This window comes from Xenopus tropicalis, chromosome 6, assembly GCF_000004195.4.
Source record: "Xenopus tropicalis strain Nigerian chromosome 6, UCB_Xtro_10.0, whole genome shotgun sequence".
Taxonomy (NCBI): domain Eukaryota; kingdom Metazoa; phylum Chordata; class Amphibia; order Anura; family Pipidae; genus Xenopus; species Xenopus tropicalis.
Window position 1 is genome coordinate 8646187 of NC_030682.2, and position 26665 is coordinate 8672851.

The 26665-nt window shown below is 38.8% G+C and overlaps 1 protein-coding gene across 4 annotated transcripts in view; it reads left to right on the top strand.

The window, feature by feature from the left end:
- adcyap1r1 (adenylate cyclase activating polypeptide 1 (pituitary) receptor type I) overlaps nucleotides 1-26665 on the top strand; it is a 150722-nt gene that overhangs the window by 115550 nt on the left and 8507 nt on the right. For 2 of the 4 annotated variants that reach the window (XM_031903469.1, XM_012964947.3), the window contains exons 11-14: nucleotides 1452-1512; nucleotides 2986-3055; nucleotides 6143-6234; nucleotides 13573-13656. In XM_031903469.1, coding sequence (XP_031759329.1) covers nucleotides 1452-1512; nucleotides 2986-3055; nucleotides 6143-6234; nucleotides 13573-13656 — 307 coding nt within the window. 4 annotated transcript variants of the gene reach the window in all.

Consider the following 26665-nt stretch of genomic DNA (forward strand, 5'->3'; position numbering starts at 1 on the left):
AGTGGCTGGGGCCCCTATTGGGGGGGGGTTAGGGGGTGCGGCGGGGGCCCCTGCAGGGGAAGCAGTCTGCAGGGACACCTTGGGGGGTTTGGGGCCCCAGTGGGCCCTTCACCCCCCAATCCAATCCTGCTTTCCCATGTGTTTATGGACTAGAAACCCCATCAAAGACTTTAGCCTATAGTGAAAATACTCCTCCTGAAACTCCTTCTTAACTCAAAACAATTAATAACGATAATTGCTTATCCTACAACAAAGCTGCGGTTTCGCTGATTCAACAGTCTATAAAAATTCATCATTTAATTAGGAAATAATGAAGCTAAATTTGCTCGGAATCCAGGGTTGATTATCTTGACACCTGGCTCGTTATAGCTGGGAATTTCTGTTTCTCCAATTGCAGATCTGATTATTCCAAAACATTTTTAGACAGTTAATAGAACGTGTAACCTATTTTTAGTCCCCCTCTCGTTTTTCCGTGATTATTGGTTCTTATCCGACACAGGAAGCTGCTCGTGTAGTAACAAAGGGCTGGAATTTTCTATCCGGCGTAACGGACAGACATGAATGTGGTTTGTGCTTCTAGGATTAAAAACAATATAACAAATATAACACTATGGAGGTTATTCATAGTGATGAGCGACAAAAAAGATGCAGACGACAAAAAAAAAATCACGTGACAAATACATTTCTCTCATTTTTCGTTGTTTCGCGAATTTTCTTGCAGTTACGCGAATTTTATGGCGAAGCAAAACCGTGAAAAATTAGCAAAACGCATTTGTCGCGTGAATTTTTTGTCGTCTACGTCTTTTTTGTCGCTCGCATCTATTGTTTGTCGCTCGCGCTATTTTTTGGACGCAACCACACCCAATTTTTTTTTGTTGCTTGTGTTTTTTTGATGTGACTTTGCCTATTTTGCCGTGACTGCGGCCAGTTTGTTGCGACCGTGTCTATTTTGACGCGACCGCACCCAATTTGACGCAGCTGCAACTTTTTTGACTCGCAACAAATTTTTCCTCTGAGAGGATGTTTCAAAACAATTCACCAATGGTAAAATTTGGAAATTTGCTGTGGATCCATGCCTGGCGAAAAAATGATCTCATCCCAAGTTGAGATCCCAGGGCATGGATTCGTAGCGAATTTCTGCATTTTGACATTTTTCACGAAACACCAGTGAAAATTGTCATAAAAAAATTAGTTGTGCGTCAAAAAAAAATGTTAAAGTAGGCGTGGTCACATCAAAATGGACACATAAAAAAAGGGGGTTTTCACCTCTCACAGGCATTTTGTGCTTCTGCAATACCGTAACAAGATGTCAAAATGGGGTGGAGCTTAATGGTGTTATTAAGGTGTGGTCAAATGAGTCTGGAACATATGGGTAGTGAAATGAATGATGTGCTTAACTTTTTATACTGTTTATTTGGGGATCACAAAGTATTTCCTTCTGTTGAATGCAGGTACTCCCCTGATTTGTGTGACCATATGGGCAGTTCTGAGACTTCACTTTGATGATGTGGGGTAAGTATTGGATGATATTGCTGATGGCATTGACCTCACCTAAGTAGTTATGGGCGAAATGTTTTGCCAGACATGGATTTGTAGCAAATTTCCACGTTTCTTCATTGGCAGATTTTTTCACAAAATGGGCCACAAAATTTGACGCGTGACCAAAAATTCTCATCCATGGCAGAAAAATCGTTGCGTGTAAAACAATTTTTTTGCCCGTGTAAAAAAAAAAATGAGTCTGGAACATATGGGTGTCAACAAAAATGAGTCTGGAACATATGAGTGTCAAAAAAATGAGTCTGGAACATATGAGTGTCAAAAAAATGAGTCTGGAACATATGGGTGTCAACAAAAATGAGTCTGGAACATATGGGTGTAAAAAAATTAGTCTGGAACATATGGGTGTAAAAAAAATGATGCACGTGACAATTTTTTTTTTAATGTGGGACATTTTCACCATTTCACCAATTTTTTGCCGTTTTGCAAATCTTTTGGAAGGAACAAGAAATAATTGAGAGTACGGGTAGAACTACCGATGCCTCAGCAATTGCAGATTGTTTGGAGCCTAATAGTGATAAGCGAATCTGTCATATTTCTCTACGGTGAAAAATCTGCGGGGGGTGAAAATGTTGTGTGTCAAAAGAATTTTGTGCGGGACAATTTTTTTTGACACAGATGACAATTTTTTTTCGCGTGGCAAATTTTTCCACAGAGAATTTCGTCGCCCGTTTCACTAAAAAATCTCGAATCCAAGTCACTTTTTTTTCTGTGACTTTTTTTGACGCGTGACAAATTTTTTCCCACCGGATTTGCACTGAAGTTTCGCAAATGGCAAAATGCGAAAATTCGCTCTTCACTAGTCGAGTACCATTGAGGCCTATGGAGGGTTAGAATAGTAGAGGAATAGAATAGTCAGTGACAGCCTGTCCTTGGCACATTTTCAAGGGGAAGTTAATCCCATCATTGTTTTCAGTTTCACCCAGCTTCAAGGGGAAGTTAACCCCCTCTTTGTTTTCTATTTCACGTGGTTTCAAGGGAAAGTTAATCCCCCCATTGTTTTCTATTTCACCCAGATTGAAGTGAAACATAAACAAATTATTGTTTTCCAAGAATAAGTGCCAATGCTCCTAAAATGGCTGCTGGAGCACTTCCTGTTTGGGAATAATAAAGGGGATTCATGGAGACGAACGCCTATTTCAACTCAAATTTTTCGAGTTTTAAGAATACAGTACTTTCAACTCGAAAAATTCGGGATTTTCCAATGTAAACTTGAAATTCTCGTACATACGATTCAAGCATTCTCGTGACATTTTTTAAATACAGCAATGATTGAGTTTAATTTAAATTTAAACTATGTCGAGTTTATACGACTTTCAAGGACATAAAAAAACGAATTTTCGTAAATGTGCCCCTATTTATGTCATCTCCAGAATTGATTTTTTGATGGAAATTTAACAGGTTTTCCTCATCCGCTTTTTCTCGTAGATGCTGGGACATGAATGATAACTTTGCTCTGTGGTGGGTGATTAAGGGTCCAGTTATTGGATCAATAATGGTATGTTGGATATCAATACTATCAATATATATTAAATACAATTCAAGTTATACTAATATTTTATTTATACCCCGTAATTAATATAATTAAGTACCCATACCCCATATTTTGTCTTTTTACAATGTCCCAAATGTTTATACATCCAAGATTTGGCCTTTTTCGGCAGGTTACGGATTCAGCCTAACCCACGCTCCTGGCCGAACCGAATCGAAATCCTAAAAGTCACATGACTTTTTGTCATGAAAACACAAAAGTTGAAAATGAAACCCTTCCAAACCCTAATTAGCAGATGCTAATTATGGTTCGGTATTTACCCAAATCCTTTATGAAGGATTCGGAGGTTCATCCGAATCCGAAAAAGTGGATTCGGTGCATCTCTATTAGTAATATCTACCCACAGTAACCAATGATTGCAATGACAACATTTTAAAATCTATAGGGCAGATTTATCAATATTTGAATTTGGGTTTTTATGACAATTCAGGGTTTCATGGCAAAAGTTGCAAATTCGAAAGTTTGAAACTCTATTTTCTTTTTTAATTTATTAACCGCAAAACGTAGAAAAACTCAAATTGAAAATTTAGCATGTAAAAGTTGGTGAATTCATGTAAAAGACAATTGTAGTTGTACTTTTTTAATTAATTTGTGTACTAATGTACTAATTTAAATTTTAAGGTTTTTGTTTGTTTAAGATTTATTCAAAATTTGGCAGCTTTGTTGAAAATGAAGAGTAGAAATTGATTTTGCTGTGTTTGAGGGGTTTCCCCCCCACATTTTTTAAGCAGTAGTTATCAGGGATTAAGATTTTTCTAGTGCATATTTGACATTTTTTAGTTTTTTTTAAAAAAAGATTGAAGTTTCAAATATTAAAATTTTTATAAATCTGTCTCTAACTGTATAAAACCCATATTCTGCTGTGTTTGAGCTTTTTATTTTCCACATTTTTTTAAGCAATAAAGTTATCAGCGATTAAGATTTTTCTAGCGCATATTGGACATTTTTGAAAATTTTTTTTTAATTGAAGTTTCGAAAATTTTAATTTTTATAAATCTGTCTCTAACTGTATAAAACCCATATTTTTCTGTGTTTGAGGTTTATATTTTCCACATTTTTAAGCAATAAAGTTATCAGGGATAAAGATTTTTCTAGTGCATATTTGACATTTTTAGTTTTTTTTTAAAATTGAAGTTTCGAAAATTCTAATTTTTATAAATCTATCTCTAACTGTATAAAACCCATATTTTTCTGTGTTTGAGGTTTATATTTTCCACATTTTTAAGCAATAAAGTTATCAGGGATAAAGATTTTTCTAGTGCATATTTGACATTTTTAGTTTTTTTTTAAAATTGAAGTTTCGAAAATTCTAATTTTTATAAATCTATCTCTAACTGTATAAAACCCATATTTTTCTGTGTTTGAGGTTTATATTTTCCACATTTTTAAGCAATAAAGTTATCAGGGATAAAGATTTTTCTAGTGCATATTTGACATTTTTAGTTTTTTTTTAAAATTGAAGTTTCGAAAATTCTAATTTTTATAAATCTGTCTCTAACTGTATAAAACCCATATTTTGCTGTGTTTGAGGTTTATATTTTCCACATTTTTTAAGCAATAACGTTATCAGGGATAAAGATTTTTCTAGTGCATATCTGACATTTTTAGGTTTTTTTTTTTTTTAAATTGAAGTTTTGAAAATTCTAATTTTTATAAATCTGTCTCTAACTGTATAAAACCCATATTTTGCTGTGTTTAAAGTTTTTATTTTCCACATTTTTTAAGCAATAAAGTTATCAGGGATAAAGATTTTTCTAGTGCATATCTGACATTTTTAGGGTTTTTTTTTTTTAAATTGAAGTTTCGAAAATTCTAATTTTTATAAATCTGTCTCTAACTGTATAAAACCCATATTTTGCTGTGTTTAAAGTTTTTATTTTCCACATTTTTAAGCAATAAAGTTATCAGGGATAAAGATTTTTCTAGTGCATATTTGACATTTTTAGTTTTTTTTTAAAATTGAAGTTTCGAAAATTCTAATTTTTATAAATCTGTCTCTAACTGTATAAAACCCATATTTTTCTGTGTTTGAGGTTTATATTTTCCACATTTTTAAGCAATAAAGTTATCAGGGATAAAGATTTTTCTAGTGCATATTTGACATTTTTAGTTTTTTTTTAAAATTGAAGTTTCGAAAATTCTAATTTTTATAAATCTATCTCTAACTGTATAAAACCCATATTTTTCTGTGTTTGAGGTTTATATTTTCCACATTTTTAAGCAATAAAGTTATCAGGGATAAAGATTTTTCTAGTGCATATTTGACATTTTTAGTTTTTTTTTAAAATTGAAGTTTCGAAAATTCTAATTTTTATAAATCTATCTCTAACTGTATAAAACCCATATTTTTCTGTGTTTGAGGTTTATATTTTCCACATTTTTAAGCAATAAAGTTATCAGGGATAAAGATTTTTCTAGTGCATATTTGACATTTTTAGTTTTTTTTTAAAATTGAAGTTTCGAAAATTCTAATTTTTATAAATCTGTCTCTAACTGTATAAAACCCATATTTTGCTGTGTTTGAGGTTTATATTTTCCACATTTTTTAAGCAATAACGTTATCAGGGATAAAGATTTTTCTAGTGCATATCTGACATTTTTAGGTTTTTTTTTTTTTTTAAATTGAAGTTTTGAAAATTCTAATTTTTATAAATCTGTCTCTAACTGTATAAAACCCATATTTTGCTGTGTTTAAAGTTTTTATTTTCCACATTTTTTAAGCAATAAAGTTATCAGGGATAAAGATTTTTCTAGTGCATATCTGACATTTTTAGGGTTTTTTTTTTTTAAATTGAAGTTTTGAAAATTCTAATTTTTATAAATCTGTCTCTAACTGTATAAAACCCATATTTTGCTGTGTTTAAAGTTTTTATTTTCCACATTTTTTAAGCAATAAAGTTATCAGGGATTAAGATTTTTCTAGTGTATATTTGACATTTTTGAATTTTTATTTTTTAAATTGAATTTTCGAAAATTATAATTTTGATACATTTTTGCTAAGTCTTTCAGAGTTTGTCGTTCTTTTACCTACAGATAAACTTTGTGCTGTTTGTGGGAATCATCATCATTCTTGTTCAGAAGCTTCAGTCCCCGGACATTGGCGGCAACGAGTCCAGTATATATTTGTAAGTATCACTTAAAAAAATATATAAAAAATATAATAAAATAAAACACAAAAGTGCCCAGTGCAGGTATATACTGCAATATTAATACATATGACAATGTGCTATTATATTTAATAATGATTTTATTTCCTTTGAAAACAATATATTTTTGAAACTTTATAACTTTGCAAACTACAAATAAGTAGGAATGGGTTTATTGTAAAGACGTAACTAGAAAACGATTTCCATATTATCATAATAACGACCTATTTACTGTTATTTCTTATAATAAGTAACTTTGCATTTAGCGATTGTATGTAGTTTGGCATTTGGATGCTAAGGCTGATTACTCTAGCAACCAGAATATCAATGTTATTCTTGGTGAGATTTGCTGAAAATTTTCATAAATCTGAGCTAGACCTTCAGGATTAGTGATGGGTAGTGATGAGCGAATTTTTTTGCCATACATTTGGGGGCACATTTACTAATCCACGAACGCTCCAAATGCGTCCGAATGCATTTTTTTTGTAATGATCGGTATTTTTGCAGCTTTTTCTTCATTGTTGTGAGTTTTTTGTATTTTCCGCAACTTTTTCGTCGCCGTCGCAAATTTTTCGTATATTTTCCGCAACTTTTTCGTCAAAAGTTTCCTATTCATTCAAGCTTCGGTATGGTGACTTTCCTTGGGCCAGGTTGGAGCTGCAGAGTGCCATTTATTCCTAAGGGAGGCTTCCAAAATCATGCAAAGTCGGAAAGGTTTTTCCACCATTTCCGATCGTTCAATATGAAAAAGTTGCGACGGCGACGAAATAGTCACGTAAAATACGAAAAAATCACGACGGCAATGAAAAAGTCACAAAAAGACAAAAAAGTTGCAAAATTTTCGATCCAATCTGAATTTTTTCCATTCGGGATTCGAATTCGTGGATTAGTAAATGTGCCCCATGGATTAGCAGCGAATTTCCGCATTTCGTCATTGGCGAATTGTTTTGTGAAACTTCTGTGAAAATTCACCGCAGATTTTGTTTTGTTGCGGGTCAAATTGGCTGCATAAAAAAAGGCACAGTCGCGTCAAAAAAGTCGCGGTCGCTTTAAAAAAAGGTGCGGGCTACAAAAAAAAAAGATGCGGGCTACAAAATATAGACACAGGCGACAAAAAAAGATGTGAACAACAAAAAAATAGTGCGACAAATGCATTTCGCTAATTTTTCGCCGTTTCGCTCATGACTAGTGATGGGCAAAATTTTTTGGCAGACATGGATTCACAACCAAATTTCTACGTTTTGCCATTGCCGGATTTTTTCGCAAAATGGGTGCAAAAAATTAACCAAAACAATGTCGGCCACGTCAAATTAAATTGTCTTTTTTTATGTGCGCAACAGTTTTTTGATGTGAAATAAATTAGTTGTGCACGTCATTTTTTTAACACACACATCAAACAAATGTCGTGCTCGTTAAAAATTTACGATATTTTTTTATGCGGGCAATATTTTTTTGAAGTGTACTACAATTGACTTAATATGCAATCATTTTTTTTGCATTGTGTGTCAATTATTTTGCCGCAATTTGTTTCGATGTGCGTCATTTATGCCGTTTCGCGAATTGTTTCAAAGATTCAGTCATTTTTCGCAGAAGAAAAACGGGACAGATTCGCTCATCGCTATTCAGGATGAATTTTGTTTTACAGAATCCAACCCCATGTTTATATGTGCCGCCATTTAGTGAAATTTTGGGATTACTTAATAATTAAATATATTATATTTTAGTAGTCTGATGTAGTCGTACGTAGTGATGAGCAAATTTTTTTCGCCAGGCACGGATTTGATGTGAATTCCCGCATTTTGCCATTGGCGAATTGTTTTGCGGTTCGCAGAAAAATTAATAGACGTGGTCGCCGCAAATTTCGTGCCTAAGGGGGCACTTAGCCAGACCGTGGCAGTTAAATAAATCAGTGTCTAGAAGTAGTAATAATGCTGCAACAAAATAGGATACACTATGGGGGTTATTTATCAAAAAATAAGTTGGCGTTTTTCTGGATTCGATTTGTCGCTTTTTTCATCCGATTGTATTTTTTTCTTAGTCTCAACAATATACTGTACATACATTTGTACAGATAGTCGTATGTAACAGCAGTGTTTTTCACAAACAGGGAACGCATTCAATGGGCAAACTTGTCTTTTCTGTGAACACTAATGTAACCCTTTCTTGGCATGATTCTGCAAATGTTGGATTGAGCTTAGTCCCCTGAGCCCCCTTTGCAATAGTGTAAGGATACTGGGAAACTGGGATTAACAGCGCAGTGCCGCCACCTAGTGGACAGTGAGGAGAGAACACCTCAGGGGAAATTCCACTAGGAAAATAATTACCACGCACTTTGCCGCAAGGATAACTTGAAATAAAGTAAAGAACAACTATATGGGTAACTGAGTATCCTGCCCTGGGGAACCTTTGCAGTCTATCCACTCGCGCAGGATCAGAAAGGGGGGATAGGGCCCACCGGTGCTCCTGCCCCAGGGGTCCTGCAGGTGCCCCTGCCAGCCGCATCCCCTAACCCCCCCACAGCGGACCCCCTAACCCCCCGGCAGGGTCCCCCAACCGACATCCTCCCTGAGTACATACATTTAATGCATCAGGGGAGGAACGGTCGGGTAAGGGGAGCGTCAGCAAGGGTCAGGTCTGGGCCGCCAGGGCCCACTAGGGTTGAGGCCCACCGGGATGAACCTGCAATCCCGACACAGTCCCGGCTCCAAAATTAGGCACGCCTCCTCTCCCCCAACAGTGCACTGGGGCATCCAGCCAATCGGGTTTCTTCCCAGTCTGTAGCCGGGCGGGATGATGTCACAGACAGAGATACAGGGGAAAGAGTTCTCTGACCCCATACACTAACATTAGGGCTGGAAGCTCCACCCTTCTGTATTAGGGTAACGTGTCCGGAATGTCTTTATCCAAAGGTGAAGAAAGGAATTAGGAAGTGGAATTCTGTGTGAAAGTCAATTTAATGAAGTATTCTGCTTGAACAGTCAACATTTTTGTAAGGGTGTTTGGGTGAACTTTGGGTCATGTGATCACCTTGAAACCCAAGGGGCAGAGTTTGTAAAGGCAAAGAGACACATGACTCCTCCCCCACGTTTTATTTCTATTTGGTGGTTGGGGGATGGGTGTTAGAAAATTGTCTGTTAATCATGTTTTTTTTTAATGTCATATTTTTATTTAAAAAAAAATAAATAAATAGTATAACACAATGTAATACATTTTTTGATTACCCACAATTTCTTTTTTTTTAATTACCTTTCTTAACCTAATTAGTATTCTCATTATGATTCAGTATTCAGCAGAATACTTTACAAAGGATTCGGGGCGTTTGGACAAATCCAAAAAAGTGGATTCGGGGGGCACCCCTAATTTCTTTATAATTAGTGATGAGCGATTTTTTTTTGCCAGGCATGGATTCGCAGCGACCATTGGTGAGTTGTTTCGCAAAACTTTTGGCGAAACTTGGCGTGCGTCACAAAATTCCATTGCGCGCCATATTGGGTGCGGTTGCGTCAGAATTGGACATGATTGCATCAAAATTGGGTGCGGTCACATTAAAAAAGGGCGTGGTGGCATCAAAACTGGGCGCAGCTGTGTCAAAAAAGGGCGGGCAAAAGAAATTGTGCGACAAATGCGTTTCTAGAATTTTTTGCCACTTTGCAAATTTTCTTTTTCGGGACAGATTCGCTCATCACTATTTATAATTAAATATAACATGTAAAATATATTTCATGATAAATTTGAATTAAAAATGAGATAATTCATTAATATTTACAAATCACATTCAGATAAGGGTCCGGCACTTAAAGTGATACCTCATCCGTCACACATTATGCGGAATCACCTACGCAATGGGGACATGTTCTACTAAGCAAAATATCTGTTTTACAAATTAAAAAAAAATAGTAGAGTCATTGTTTTATATTATGAAATCCGTTTCCGTCACAAAATGGAACTTTTTTGGTGAAACAAAACTTTCAAAATATTTCAGAATAAAAGTATCACTTCCCCTTAGTTGCAGTATATTCAAGGGAAAGACTTCTCCAGAAAATGTTGTGTATCATGAAAAAAAGAAACTCATTTAACTTATCATTGGGGCTCATTTACCAACACTGGGCAAGTGTTGCCCATGGGTAGTGATGGACGAATCTGTCCCATTTCGCTTTGCTGACAAAATTTGCAAAAAAATTGCGGAATGGGAAAAAGGGAAAAAATTGTGGCACACGTCATTTGTTTGACGCAGATGTAAAAAATGACACACATAAAAAAACGCGTGCAACAATTTTTTTGACGTGCTTCATTTTTTTTAGGGGAGAACAATTTTTTTAAGCGCACAACAATTTTTTTTATGCAGGCAGCTATTTTTTTAATGCATGTAACAATATTTTTTTATGCATGCAAAAATTTTTTATGCGGGCACCAAGTTTTTTTAAGCGCACAACATTTTTTTTTATTCGGGCAACTTTTTTTATGCACAGAACAATTTTTTTTGTGTGCACAACAATTTTTTTACTGCAGGCCACAATTTTTTTTTATGCACGCAACAATTTTTTTTATGCATGCAACAATTTTTTTTATTCAGGCAACATTTTTTTTTATGTGCACAACAATTTTTTTCTGCGGCCCACAATTTTTTTATGCGGGCAACAATATTTTTTATTCGGGCATCTTTTTTTAATGTGCACAACAATTTTTTTAATACGGGCCACAATTTTTTTAATACGGGCCACAATTTTTTTATGTTGGCCACAATTTTTTTTATGCGGGCAACAATCTTTTTATGCGGGCAACAATTTTTTTTATTCGGGCAACAATTTTTTTTATGTGCACAACAATTTTTTTATGTGCACAACAATTTTTTATTTGGGCATCATTTTTTTATGTGCACAACAATTTTTTTTAATACGGGCCACAATTTTTTTTATGTGGGCAACAATTTTTTTTTATTCGGGCAACAATTTTTTTATGTGCACAACAATTTTTTTATGCAGCCCACAATTTTCTTATGCAGGCAACAATTTTTTTAAGCACACAACAATTTTTTTTATTCGGGCATCATTTTTTTTATGTGCACAACAATCTTTTTAATACGGGCCACAATTTTTTTTATGCTGGCCACAATTTTTTTTTATGCACGCAACAATTTTTTTTTATTCGGGCATCATTTTTTTTATGTGCACAACAATCTTTTTAATACGGGCCACAATTTTTTTTATGCTGGCCACAATTTTTTTTTATGCACGCAACAATTTTTTTTATGCATGCAACAATTTTTTTTATTCAGGCAACATTTTTTTTTATGTGCACAACAATTTTTTTCTGCGGCCCACAATTTTTTTATGCGGGCAACAATATTTTTTATTCGGGCATCTTTTTTTAATGTGCACAACAATTTTTTTAATATGGGCCACAATTTTTTTATGCTGGCCACAATTTTTTTTATGCGGGCAACAATTTTTTATGCGGGCAACAATTTTTTTTATTCGGGCAACAATTTTTTTTATGGGCACAACAATTTTTTTATGTGCACAACAATTTTTTATTTGGGCATCATTTTTTTATGTGCACAACAATTTTTTTTAATACGGGCCACAATTTTTTTTATGTGGGCAACAATTTTTTTTTATTCGGGCAACAATTTTTTTATGTGCACAACAATTTTTTTATGCAGCCCACAATTTTCTTATGCAGGCAACAATTTTTTTAAGCACACAACAATTTTTTTTATTCGGGCATCATTTTTTTATGTGCACAACAATCTTTTTAATACGGGCCACAATTTTTTTATGCTGGCCACAATTTTTTTTATGCGGGCAACAATTTTTTTATGCGGGCAACAATTTTTTTTATTCGGGCAACAATTTTTTTTATGGGCACAACAATTTTTTTATGTGCACAACAATTTTTAATTTGGGCATCATTTTTTTATGTGCACAACAATTTTTTTTAATACGGGCCACAATTTTTTTTATGTGGGCAACAATTTTTTTTTATTCGGGCAACAATTTTTTTATGTGCACAACAATTTTTTTATGCAGCCCACAATTTTCTTATGCAGGCAACAATTTTTTTAAGCACACAACAATTTTTTTTATTCGGGCATCATTTTTTTTATGTGCACAACAATCTTTTTAATACGGGCCACAATTTTTTTATGCTGGCCACAATTTTTTTTATGCGGGCAACAATTTTTTTATGCGGGCAACAATTTTTTTTATTCGGGCAACAATTTTTTTTATGGGCACAACAATTTTTTTATGTGCACAACAATTTTTTATTTGGGCATCATTTTTTTATGTGCACAACAATTTTTTTAATACGGGCCACAATTTTTTTTATGCTGGCCACAATTTTTTTTTATGCACGCAACAATTTTTTTTTATTCGGGCATCATTTTTTTTATGTGCACAACAATTTTTTTTAATGCGCACAACAATATTTTTTAGGCGCACAACAATTTTTTAAATTGCATAACAATTTTTTTATTTGGGCATCTTTTTTATGCGCAGAAATTTATATTATGTGCACAACAACTTTTTTTATGCGCGCAACAATATTTTTTATGTGCACAACAATATTTTGTTGTGCAGCTAATGTTTCCGGCCGTTTCGTGAAATAATCTGCCAATGGCGAAACGCAGAAATTTACTGTTAATCCATGTCTGGCAAATTATTTTTCCCATCACTACCCATGGGCAGTAACCCATGGCTACCAATCGGTAATTTGCTTTTTTCAGCCAGCTGCAGGTAGAACAATGAATGCAACAATTTGATTGGTTGCCATGGGTTACTTTCCATTGGCAATTCTGCCCAGTGTTGATAAATGACCCCCATTGTCTTCTTTATCTCCTGTAAAATAAGGGAAGGTTTTAGTTAAACGTATTGGTCATTAAATATACATGTCTTACTTAGTCAATTCCACTTATGACTATTACATGTAGAGGAATGGACAATTCTAGAGAACGACCATAGCTCTATAAAATGTTCTTAAATATGTAAGAAAACCAACTCAGCCAGTTGCTGATTGTGTAAGTTCCTCTCAACAATGATCCAGGCCATGTTGAAATATCTGGATAGAATTGAATATATCGACCTTGACCTGGGTTCCCATCCGTTACATGTCTAGTTGTCCTACACCCCTTCTATGTCCGTTGATGATGATAAGATAACGCTCTCTTTTCCGTCTCCTCGAGTGCGTTTCTCATGAATTTGAATGTTCATTGTGTTTTGAGATTTCCATTCTGTGCTTTTGTCCTTGTACCTTGTGTTGAATAGATGCCTGCCCAGCTCATACAAAGCTGACAAATGCTAATCTTGTCATGTTCAGCAGCTGCTTTCAGAAATGCTTCTGTAAGACTAAGAGGGCTAACGAGCACTCTTTCAAGATGTCAGAACTGTCCATCATTACACTGTAAGTGTGCACAACCCTGTGGCATTTCTGTGTTTGTGAAGCATGACTCCAATGATACCTGTTCTAGATATATATCCAGCCCAGATAGTCCTACTGCATGACAAATTGATGTTCTATGTGTCTGTAACAATGTCATAACTATGTCCCACAGCAGTGGACTGAGATGGCCGGGGCCACCAGAAAACCCTGGACCTTAAACTCCTCCTCTCCTCCTTCAAACTCTTTATTCTCCTTGTCTCTTCTCTACATACTTTACTCTATTCTTCCATCCATCAAGCTTCCTTGTTCCCATGCAGAAATAAGGAATGACCAAGAAACTGGCCAAATAGAAGCAAGAGGGCCCACTGACACCTGGGCCCACCGGGAGTTTTCCTGGTATCCTGGTGGACCAGTCCGACACTGCCCACCAATAGTGATGACCGAATCTGTCCCGTTTGGCTTCGCCATAAAATTTGCAAAACGGCTAGAAAATTGGTGAAACGGCTAGAAATTGGTCAAAACATTTGCGAAACGCAGTTGTTGTGTGATTTTTTTGTTGCCTGCGTCTTTTTTTGTCGCCCCCTTGTTTTAATTTGTCGCCTGCAACTGTTTTTGACACCCGATTTTGACGCAACTGTGCTCATTTTTTATGCAACCATGCCCAATTTGACGTGACCACAGCTTTTATTCCAGCGGATTTTTCCACGGCGATTTTTAACATAAGTTTCACAAAATAATTCGCCAATGGCGAAATGCGGAAATTCGCTGTGAAGCCTGGCAAAATAATTTGCTCATCACTAGTGATGAGCGAATCTGTCACGTTTCGCTTCGCCATAAAATTTGCGAAACGGCAAGAAAATTCGCAAAACAGCGAAATATTAGCGGCATGCATTTGTTTTGCTTTTTTGATGCGACCGCACCTTTTTTTTTAAACAACCACGCCTTTTTTACACAACCACGCCTTTTTTTTTTACACGGCCACGCCGGTTTTTATGCGACTGCTCCCAAATTGTCAATTTTTCCGCTGCGAATTTTCGCAGAAGTTTTGCGAAACAATTCGCCAATGGCGAAATGCGGAAATTCGCTGTGAATCCATGCCTGGCGAAAAAATTTGCTCATCACTACTCATCACTACCCACCAATGAAATTCCAAAAATGCAACTCTCTAGATAGTGGCTAATTAAAGTTTATAGGTAGCGATGAGCGAATCGCTGTTGCCTTCGTCAAAAAAATGCACACGTCAAAAAAAAGAATGTTTTGCCGCTTGTCTATTTCTTTAGATGTGTGACGTTTTTTTGCCACGGTGACAATTTTTTTTTTTTACCGTTTCGATGATTTTTCTGTGTTTTTACAGATCTTTTCAAAGATTTGAAAATTTTTTGGCAACCCAAAATGGTACAAACTCGCTGCAAATACATGCTGAATTATTTCACTCATCGCTATATACAGGTATTGATGAATGAATTTTTTCACCGGACATGGATTCGCAGTTAATTTCCGCGTTTGGCCATTTGCAAAACTTTCACGAAACTTCGGCCCAGAAAAATTTAGTTGCGTAAAAAAATTGCGTTTGCATCAAACTGGGCGCAGTCACAGCAAAATAGGTGCAGTCGTGGCAAAAAAAGACACAGGCAACAAAAAAAGTCCTGGGTGACAAAAAAGTTGCATGGCAAACGCGTTTCGCTGATTTTCCGCCGTTTCCGGAATTTCCTGTCGTTTCTCGAATTTTTCGACAAAGCAAAACGGGACAAATTCGCTCATCACTATTTATAGGCAGTGTCATCAATTCATTGACTTGTTCTTCCCCTAGAGCGCTAAATATAGCAGGTTCAATTGTTTTTGATAAATACATAAATAAATATAAAAAATATAAAAAATATTATTAACTAATTAGGATATTTTAGTAGATACAATGAAATAATGATGTACATATAGGATTTGCTATAGGACATGAAAAAAAAAATGAAAGGAGAAAAAAATAAGCAAAAATGTAAAACATATATATATGTGTGTGTTTGTTTAATGTTACAGGGCCACTTAAGTCACCAAAAATATTAAACAGGAATATTTCCCAATTTTACATCATACTCGATAATAAAGTGCCTAACAACTTTGTATTTTTTATTGTAGACATTTTATGGTAACGCTTGGCAAACATACAGTAAAATACCCCCATAATGGCCTACTGTACCCGCAGTGGCAATTGCCCTCCACAGACACGTTTGATGGACAGATGGGGCAGCCAACCAGCACTATATTTTGTAGAAAACAGACTCAGATCACTCCACCCCCACAGCCGATAAGCACTTATTGAGGCCATTTTACCATGTCCACCCTTACTTTCTCCATTAACATTTCTCCATAGCCCTAACATTGGTCTATCTCTGACTCTGGAAAATTCTAGCTGTTTACCAAATACGTGCAGACTCCAGAAAGATGCAAAAAAATCCCAAGCTCTGAGAACAGCTCCTTTCAGATTTCCTTTAGCTCCACCCGGCCCCATTTATCAGGGCAGCTTCTCCCAAGCCCGGGGCCCTTCCTCAGTCCATCTAGTTCCTCTAGTTATTGCTTCCATGCCTTTCTCTGGTGCCAGAACCTCCTGGGCACACACTATACGATTATTTGCCTTGAGGGGAGCCTTGTTATTTTTAAAGATGTTTTGAGCCATGGCCCCCCCCCCCCACCCCAGAGCTCTGGAGATGAGCTTGTAACCAGGCATCCCCATGCTCAGCCTGGATTCAGTCTAGTAATTTCCTCCTTGTATCTGCCAGAATGCTATCAGGTTATCCTTATGGTGCTACTCCCTGATGCCCATCAGAATTTGAAGACCCCTCCATGATTACATACCTTGTACCTTGGCAATGACCCCCCACCCCAGAGCTCTGGAGATGAGCTTGTAACCAGGCATCCCAATGCTCAGCCTGGATTCAGTCTAGTAATTTCCTCCGTGTATCTGCCAGTATACTTCCTGGTTATCCTTATGGTGCTACTCCCTGATGCCCATCAGAATTTGAAGACCCCTCCATGCTTACATACCTCCCTTGTGACCTTGGCCTTCTGACCCTTGCAGTCTTGCTCATGGTTCCTCACTTTACTCCTGGCTACAGACATGGTGCTTCCAGTCCATGGAACATTAGCTCCCCTAGAGGGCCTGGAGCAGTGCTTGGAGGGCTTTGTCTGAAGGCCACTTTGGCCTCCTTCAATATATCCAAAAAGTCCAATAAAGTGGGATTTAGGGTAAAAGCTTATTTGCTGGAACTATTTTTGAACTGATGATCCTGCAGTGTTTTCTAATATCTCTTGCTATAAGCCAATAGAAGCCCTCGCTAAAAGACCAACCTTCAATGGGTGCTTGAACCAAAGAAGTCCAGCAACTGTTGCTATAGAGGAATCCTTTAGGGAAAACAGTTTTCAAACTTGAGTTATAAGGATTTATTAGTTATCGTTACTATCATTGGTTGATGGGACACACTACTACTAAACTTTGATCCGTAGACACATTTCAGTCAGAAGACCCCCCACCAATGATGAACAAATTTTTTCATCAGGCATGGATTTGCAGCGAATTTCCGCATCTCGCCATTTTCACTTCCGTGAAAATTCGCCGCTGAAAAATTAGTTGCACAGAATGTTCTTTTTGTCAAGCATGGGCAACAAAAAAAATAGATGCAGGCGACAAAAAAGACGTGGGTGACAAAAAAAATTGCGCAACAAATGCGCTTCGCAAATTTTTCACCATTTCGCCAATTTTCTTGCCGTTTCGCAAATTTTTGGCGAAGCGTAACGGGTCAGATTCGCTCATCACTAGCCCCCACCACTGACTGAAAGTTGGCATTTTAATTTTTGTTTATAATAAATCCATTATATTTTTACATATATATAACACAACTGGTGCAGATTTATCAACATTCAAATTCAAGTTTTTGCCACAAATTGAGTTTTCAACAGCAAAAATTGTGGATCTGAGTTTCTGAAATTCAAATTTTTTATATTAAGTAAAAAAAAAACCCGTAAAAACGTGAAAATAAAAATTTGGCGACTTAAAATTCATGTAGAAGTCAATGTAAGTTGTATTAGTGAAACTGAAGCTGTTGTTCCATTCAAGTTTTCAAGATTAATTCAAATTGGGTGAAATGTAATTTTGGGTGGAATGTAATTTTTTGCACCCAGTTTGACAAGGCCGCGCCTATTTTGACGTGACAGCGCCCAATTTGACAAGACTCCGCCTATTTTGATGTGACTGCACCCAATTTGACAAGACTCCACCTATTTTGATGTGACTGCACCCAATTTGACAAGACTCCACCTATTTTGATGTGACTGCGCCCAATTTGACAAGACTCCGCCTATTTTGACGTGACTGCACCCAATTTGACAAGACTCCACCTATTTTGATGTGACTGCGCCTAATTTGACAAGACTCCACCTATTTTGACGTGACTGCGCCCAATTTGACAAGGCTCCACCTATTTTGATGTTACTGCACCCAATTTGACAAGACTCCGCCTATTTTTACGTGACTGCACCCAATTTGACAAGACTCCGCCTATTTTGACGTGACTGCACCCAATTTGACAAGACTCTGCCTATTTTTACGTGACTGCGCGCAATTTGACAAGACTCCGCCTATTTTTACGTGACTGCGCCCAATTTGACAAGACTCCGCCTATTTTGACGTGACTGCACCCAATTTGACAAGACTCCACCTATTTTGACGTGACTGCGCCCAATTTGACAAGACTGCACCCAACTTGACAAGACCGCGCTTATTTTGACGTAACTGCGCCCAATTTGACAAGACTCTGCCTATTTTTACGTGACTGAGCACATTTGAAAAGACTGCCTATTTTGACGTGATTGCACCCAATTTGACAAGACTTCGCCTATTTTTATGTGACTGCACCCAATTTGACAAGACTGCACCCAATTTGACAAGATCGTGCTTATTTTGAAGTGACTTCACCCAATTTGACAAGACTGCGCCTATTTTGACGTGATTGCACCCAATTTGAAAAGACTGCGCCTATTTTGATGCAACCGCTACTATTTTTGACACATGCCAGTTTTTTTTGTGGTGGATTTTCCCAGAAGTTTCGCGAAACAATTCGCCAATGCCGAAATGCGGAAATTCACTGTGAATCCGTGCCTGGCAAAAAAATTTGCGCATCACTATTGATTTCCTAAAAACGTGAAGAAAACCTAAAACGTGGCACAATCGCAATCATTCTCAATCAAGAAAATGTCAAAACTCTTGGCGGCTTTTAGATGCCAAATTATTACATTCGAGTTTTTTAGCGATTAATAAATCGCAAACATTCGAGTTTTGGGAGCTCTAATTCAAATTTGTGAATTTTTGTGCAAAAAGCTCAAATCGCGGTTGAAAATTTGAACGTTGAGAAATCTGTCCCTAAAAATTGTTGCTGAATTTAAAAAGATATTTAATAGGGAATATTTATTTTGACCTCTGATAGCAAGAACTGCAAGGTTGGTGGGTTCAAGGCAGCCCTTGGAATATATCATATATATATCAATAATCATTATAATGTTATTTCGTTGGATTGAAGAATGTTTTATTGTACAATAAATGCAAAGCAAATAACTCAAAGGTATTCTATTTAATTATATGGTATCTGCATTTTACTAATGGCGTTTGAAATGGTTTATTTAACCCTTTTCATCCCAACATTAGAAGTATTTTGTTGGCATGGGAAGTGACAACCTACTAATGACTGTAGTACAGGTATGGGATCCGTTATCCAGAAAGCTCCAAATTCTGGAAAGCCCATTTCTCATAGACTCCATTTTAATCAAATAATTCAAAATTTTAAAAATGATTCCCTTTTCTCTGTAATAATAAAACAGTACCTGTACTTGATCCCAACTAAGATATAATTACCCCTTATTGGGGCAGAACAGTCCTATTGGGTTTATTTAATGGTTAAATGATTCCCTTTTCTCTGTAATAATAAAACAGTACCTGTACTTGATCCCAACTAAGATATAATTACCCCTTATTGGGGGCAGAACAGCCCTATTGGGTTTATTTAATGGTTAAATGATTCCCTTTTCTCTGTAATAATAAAACAGTACCTGTACTTGATCCCAACTAAGATATAATTACCCCTTATTGGGGCAGAACAGCCCTATTGGGTTTATTTAATGGTTAAATGATTCCCTTTTCTCTGTAATAATAAAACAGTACCTGTCCTTGATCCCAACTAAGATATAATTACCCCTTATTGGGGGCAGAACAGTCCTATTGGGTTTATTTAATGGTTAAATGATTCCCTTTTCTCTGTAATAATAAAACAGTACCTGTACTTGATCCCAACTAAGATATAATTACCCCTTATTGGGGGCAGAACAGTCCTATTGGGTTTATTTAATGGTTAAATGATTCCCTTTTCTCTGTAATAATAAAACAGTACCTGTACTTGATCCCAACTAAGATATAATTACCCCTTATTGGGGCAGAACAGCCCTATTGGGTTTATTTAATGGTTAAATGATTCCCTTTTCTCTGTAATAATAAAACAGTACCTGTACTTGATCCCAACTAAGATATAATTACCCCTTATTGGGGCAGAACAGCCCTATTGGGTTTATTTAATGGTTAAATGATTCCCTTTTCTCTGTAATAATAAAACAGTACCTGTACTTGATCCCAACTAAGATATAATTACCCCTTATTGGGGCAGAACAGCCCTATTGGGTTTATTTCATGGTTAAATGATTCCCTTTTCTCTGTAATAATAAAACAGTACCTGTACTTGATCCCAACTAAGATATAATTACCCCTTATTGGGGCAGAACAGCCCTATTGGGTTTATTTAATGGTTAAATGATTCCCTTTTCTCTGTAATAATAAAACAGTACCTGTACTTGATCCCAACTAAGATATAATTACCCCTTATTGGGGGCAGAACAGTCCTATTGGGTTTATTTAATGGTTAAATGATTCCCTTTTCTCTGTAATAATAAAACAGTACCTGTACTTGATCCCAACTAAGATATAATTACCCCTTATTGGGGGCAGAACAGCCCTATTGGGTTTATTTCATGGTTAAATGATTCCCTTTTCTCTGTAATAATAAAACAGTACCTGTACTTGATCCCAACTAAGATATAATTACCCCTTATTGGGGGCAGAACAGCCCTATTGGGTTTAATTAATGTTTTAATGATTTATTAGTAGACTTAAGGTATGGAGATCCAAATTATGGAAAGACCCCTTGTCCCGAGTATTCTGGATAACAGGTCCTATACCTGTACTTCCCACATTTCTGGATTTAAGGTTACAGTTAGAGATGTAGCGAACCTCGCCAAAAAAGTTCGCGAACCCGTTCGCAAACTTTCGGCAAAGAGTGCGAACGTTCGCGAACTTTGCGAACCCCATAGACTTCAATGGGAAGGTGAACTTTAAAACCTAGAAAAGCCATTTCTGGCCAGAAAACTGATTTTAAAGTTGTTTAAAGGGTGCCACGACCTGGACAGTGGCATGCAGGAGGGGGATCAAGGGCAAAAATTTCTCTGAAAATTACGTTGTTGACACAGCGTTGCGTTTTGTGCTGTAAAGGGCAGAAATCACACTACATTCCTAAACTTATGTAATAAACTGCTTTAAAACGTCCGGCGTCTACATGCCAATCAAGTCGTGTAAAGGTTACAGCCGGTTCACACGCAAAGACAAAACGCCGCGTTTTGCAACGAAAAAAAAACGCAAAAAGCTTTAATGATACTGTCAAGTGAGCGAATAATAGTTTTTATTGTTGCTTGTCACCTCCAGGACGTTCGTCCTGTCGGTGGGAATATTTCTGTAGTGGTGTGTTTAGCAGTCACCGTGCTTGTGCGCACGTGCACGGTCAGGCAGAGGCAATTCAATGTCAGTGAAGTGAACCAAAAAACACTGATTCTGCAGTGTGGGCCCAGTTTTGTCCTACCTTTTTGATCACCTGTGGTGACCATAAAAGATACGATTTTGCCGCTGTTGCAGAACCCTGAAAAATGAGGAATGTGTACATTCCTGAAAAATTATGGTTTTTTTGTTGCAGCCACTGAAGCACAGAGGACAGAAAAAATATGGCATATAAATGCTGAAAATATTTGTTTTTTTGTTGTCGCAGCCACTGAAGCACAGAGGCCAGAAAAACTCAGGATTTACCTGTCTGAAAAGTTTGGCTTAAAATTAAACCAGTAGGGTTTGCACCCTTGTTTGTACGATGGCGGAGGAGGACGCTAAAGGACAGCTGTGTGTGGAGTCATGTGGCGTCATGTGGCGTGCAGAGAAGGACAGCTGCATGGGCAGTCAGAACAAGTCTTCCGGCGTGCAGTAACCCTCCGAGATCCATGCCTCATTCATTTTAATAAAGGTCAGGTAATCAACACTTTTGTGACCTAGGCGAGTTCTCTTCTCAGTTACAATCCCTCCTGCTGCACTGAAGGTCCTTTCTGAGAGCACACTTGAGGCGGGGCAAGACAAGAGGTTTATGGCAAATTGTGACAGCTCTGGACACAGATCAAGCCTGCGCACCCAGTAGTCCAGGGGTTCATCGCTCCTCAGAGTGTCAATATCTGCAGTTAATGCCAGGTAGTCCGCTACCTGCCGGTCGAGGCGTTCTCTGAGGGTGGATCCAGAAGGGTTCTGGCGCTGCCTTGGACAGAAAAAACTTTGCATGTCTGACGTTACAGAGTGGCCAAAGTGCATTGTCCTTGCAGGTGTGCTCGTGGGAGGATTACCGGCACCTCTGCCCCTGGAATGTGGAGTGACATCACCCTTAAAAGCATTGTACAACATGTTTTGCAGGCTGGTTTGGAAATGCAGCATCCTTTCAGGCTTGTGGTACGTTGGTAACATTTCTGCCACTTTATGCTTGTAACGAGGGTCTAGTAGCGTTGCCACCCAGTACAGGTCCTTCTCCTTAAGCCTCTTGATACGGGGGTCCTTCAACAGGCATGACAGCATGAAAGACCCCATTCTCACAAGGTTTGATGCAGAGGTATCCATCTCCCCTTCCTCGTTATCAAGGACTACGTCATCCACCACGGTCTCCTCCCCCCAGCCACGTACAAGACCAGGGGTCCCCAAAAGGTGACCACAAGCCCCCTGGGAAGCCTGCTCCTGCTGGTCTTCCTCCTCCACAAAGCCACCTTCCTCCTCTGACTCCACTTCTGACACTTCTCCCTGCATTGCAGCAGGTGCCTGGGCTCGTTCTGGTGATTCCGCCCACAAATCGTACTCTTCTGCTCCTGGTCATGCTGGTCTATGGCCTCATCTGTCACTCGTCGCACAGCACGCTCCAGGAAGAACACAAAGGGTACTAGGTCGCTGATGGTGCCTTCAGTGCGACTAACCATATTTGTGACCTCGTCAAAAGGGCGCATGAGCCTGCAGGCATCGCGCATAAGCACCCAGTAATGGGGGAAAAAAATCCCCAGCTCTGCAGATCCAGTCCTACCACCCAGTTCAAACAGGTATTCATTGACGGCTCTTTGTTGTTGCAGCAGACGTTCAAACATGAGGAGCGTTGAATTCCAGCGAGTCTTGCTGTCACAAATTAAACGCCTGACTGGCAAGTTGTGCCGCCGCTGAATGTCAGCAAGGCATGCCATGGCTGTGTAGGAACGTCTGAAATGGCCAGACACCTTCCTGGACTGCCTGAGAATGTCCTGCAATCCTGGGTACTTCGAGACAAAACGTTGGACTATTAAATTTAGAACATGTGCCATGCAGGGCACATGTGTTAAATTGCCCAGTCTAAGTGCTGCCAACAGATTGCTTCCATTGTCACACACCACTTTTCCGATCCTCAGTTGGTGTGGGGTCAGCCACCGATCGGCCTGTGAGTGCAGAGATGACAGGAGTGCAGATCCAGTATGGTTTTTGCTTTCCAGGCATGTCATGCCCAAGACAGCATGACAACGGCGTACCTGGCACATCGAATAGCCTATGGGGAGCTGGGGGTGCACAGGTGTGGAGGAGGACACAGCAGCAGAGGAGGAAGAAGCCGAGGAAGAAGCCAAGTTAGAAGACGAGTTAGAGAGCGAAGGAGGAGTAGAGGTGGTGGCAGACCCGCATGCAACCCGTGGCGGTGACACCAACTCCACTGTTGTTGAACCACGCATTCCCTGCTTCCCAGCCATAACCAGATTCACCCAGTGGGCAGTGTAGGTGACATACCTGCCCTGACCATGCTTGGAGGACCATGTGTCAGTAGTCATATGGACCTTTGCCCCAACACTAAATGACAGAGATTCGGTGACTTGGCTCTGCACATGCTGGTACAGGTGTGGTATTCCCTTCTGGGAAAAAAAATTGCGGCTGGGTACCTTCCACTGCGGTGTCCCAATTGCTACAAATTTGTGGAAGGCCTCAGAGTCCACCAGCTGGTATGGTAAAAGCTGGCGGGCTAAGAGCACAGACAAGCCAGCTGTCAGACGCCGGGCAAGGGGGTGACTCGGAGGCATTGGCTTCTTACGCTCAAACATGGCCCTCACAGAAACTTGGCTGGGGGCAGATGAGCAGGAACTGGTGGTCAAGGTGGAAGGCGGAGTGGAGGGTGGTTGAGACGGGTCAAGGACAGCAGAGGTAGAGCAGTAAGATGCTGGACCAGAAGGAGGGTGGCTTTGAGTTTGGCTGCTGCCTTTGAGGTGTTGCTCCCATAGTGCTTTGTGTTTGGCGTTCATGTGCCTTCGCATAGCAGTTGTACCTATGTGGGTGTTGGGCTTCCCAAGACTCAGTTTCTGACTGCACTCATTGCAAATTACAGCGCTTTTGTCAGAGGCACAAACATTAAAAAAATGCCACACTGCTGAGCCTTTTGATGCGGGCTTTCTAGCGGTAACAGTAGAAGCTGGCGGGTGCGTTGGCTGGCTGACCACAGGTGCTGATTCATGTTGTTGCCCTACTGTTCCCTGGGAGCTGTCCCTGCTTCTTCTAAGTCTTATCCTCCTCCTGCCTCTCTGACTCTCCGTCTCTCCATCTGAACTATCCTCCTCTTGCTCTCTTCTTGTGGGCACCCACAAAACATCAAGCTCCTCATCATCATTCTCCTCAGATGCATCAATTTCTTCTGACAGCTCACAGAAGACAGCAGCAGCGGGGACCTCATCACACCTTATGTCCATCTCTGTTGTGTTGCCTGCCTGAGTTATGATATCTGGTGTAACGTCCTCATCTCCTTCATCTTCTGGCAATAATGGTTGCGCATCACTCAGTTCAACAAACTCATGAGTAAATAACTCCTCTGACTCCAGTGAAGAAGGGGCGGTGGTGGTGGAGGAAGTGGTAGGTGGGGTGTCCTTAGCAGAGGAGGATGAGGATGTTGTGGCAAAGTTTGAAACGGTAGAGGATGGGGTGTGCTGTGTAAGCCAGTCAACTACCTCTTCAGCATTTTGGGAGTTCAGGGTAAGTGCCTTCGGAACACTGGGCAATTTCCTAGGGCCACAGGATATCATAGCAGCACGGCCCCTAGTGCCTCTGCGTGGTGGCCTGCCTTTGCCTGGCATTTTTTTTATTTTTACAAAACAACAACAACTTTTGTGATGTTTCTGGACACGGAATTATTATTGTTATTTAGACAAATTGTGAAAAAGCTCACACAGCTAGGTGGCACTTGGTTGAAGACACCGGGCAACAAGGCCTGCAAGGGCAACATATACAGTAGTGGATACGGAATATATTATTGCTGGTGGAAAAACGTCACTCAGGTGATTTTATTGCAATGCAATGTCACTATGTGTAACGTGTTTGGTGCACTACTATGAGCAGCACGCCTGTCTCCAACACACACAGACGGAGCTGCAGCAGTCAGCAGATGAGATCAGCAGGACAGCTGCCCACAGCAGCTACATACAGAGCAGTAGAAAGTAGATTACTAGCCAGAAAACCTACTTAAACTCTCCCTCAAATCAATACACAGCTCCTCTCCCCACACAAATACAGAGCAGTAGAAAGTAGATTACTATTCAGAAATCCTACTTAAACTCTGCCTCAAATCAATGCACAGCTCCTCTCCCCTCACAAATACAGAGCAGTAGAAAGTAGATTACTAGCCAGAAATCCTACTTAAACTCTCCCTCAAATGAATGCACAGCTCCTCTCCCCACACAAATACAGAGCAGTAGTAGATTACTAGCCAGAAAACCTACTTAAACTCTCCCTCAAATCAATGCACAGCTCTCTCCCTGCACTATCGCTTCAAGCACACAGAGGCAGAATGTAAAATGGCTGCTGGGCTTCGGTTTATATATGGAAGGAAGTGGTCCGGGGGTGGTCCAGGAGGGAGAGCTGCCTGATTGGCTGCCATGTATCTGCTGGTCTGGGGTGAGAGGTCAAAATTTGGCGCCAGCTAAGGCCCGATCTACGCGCGAATTAGTTAGTTTACAGACCCACTGGGTCAGCACAGGCCCTACATACCTATTGTACATTACTGAGCTTTGGGTCAGGGGACAGGAAACCTTGTTGTTAAATATAAATGTGTTTATGGTCCCATAGCTGCAATGTATATAAGAATTGTATGGGAATTTACTCATTTCTAAATGGGGAGATTTGATTGTTGCACAAATAACGCTGTATAAATCATAACTAGTGATGGTCGCGGCAAAATAGGCACAGTCGCATCAATATGGGAGTGGCCGTGTCAAAATAGGCACGGGACAGGTTTGCTCATTACTAGTTATAACTATTTAATAATATTTGGGGTGATGTTAAAATATTTGATGATTTGTAAAATCAATGTTATTGATAAAGTGTAAAGGAGAGCTAGAGTCTTAAACAGAATGTGGGTAGAAATGCTGTATATTATATACTGACTACGGTAGCAGCCCAGGGGTTCAGCAGCCCTATAACAGTAATGATCCAGGCCTTTAAAGTTGCCCCCAGCGGCTCCCCATCTTGGATCTGGTTAGGCCATTTAATGTGTGCCAGTGGCACTGCACGTGCTCAGTGAGCTCTGGGCTGCTGGGAATCGTCAAAACATTAACAGAAAGTGAGGGTTATCTGCCATAGAAGCTGTCAATCAACATAAAAGAT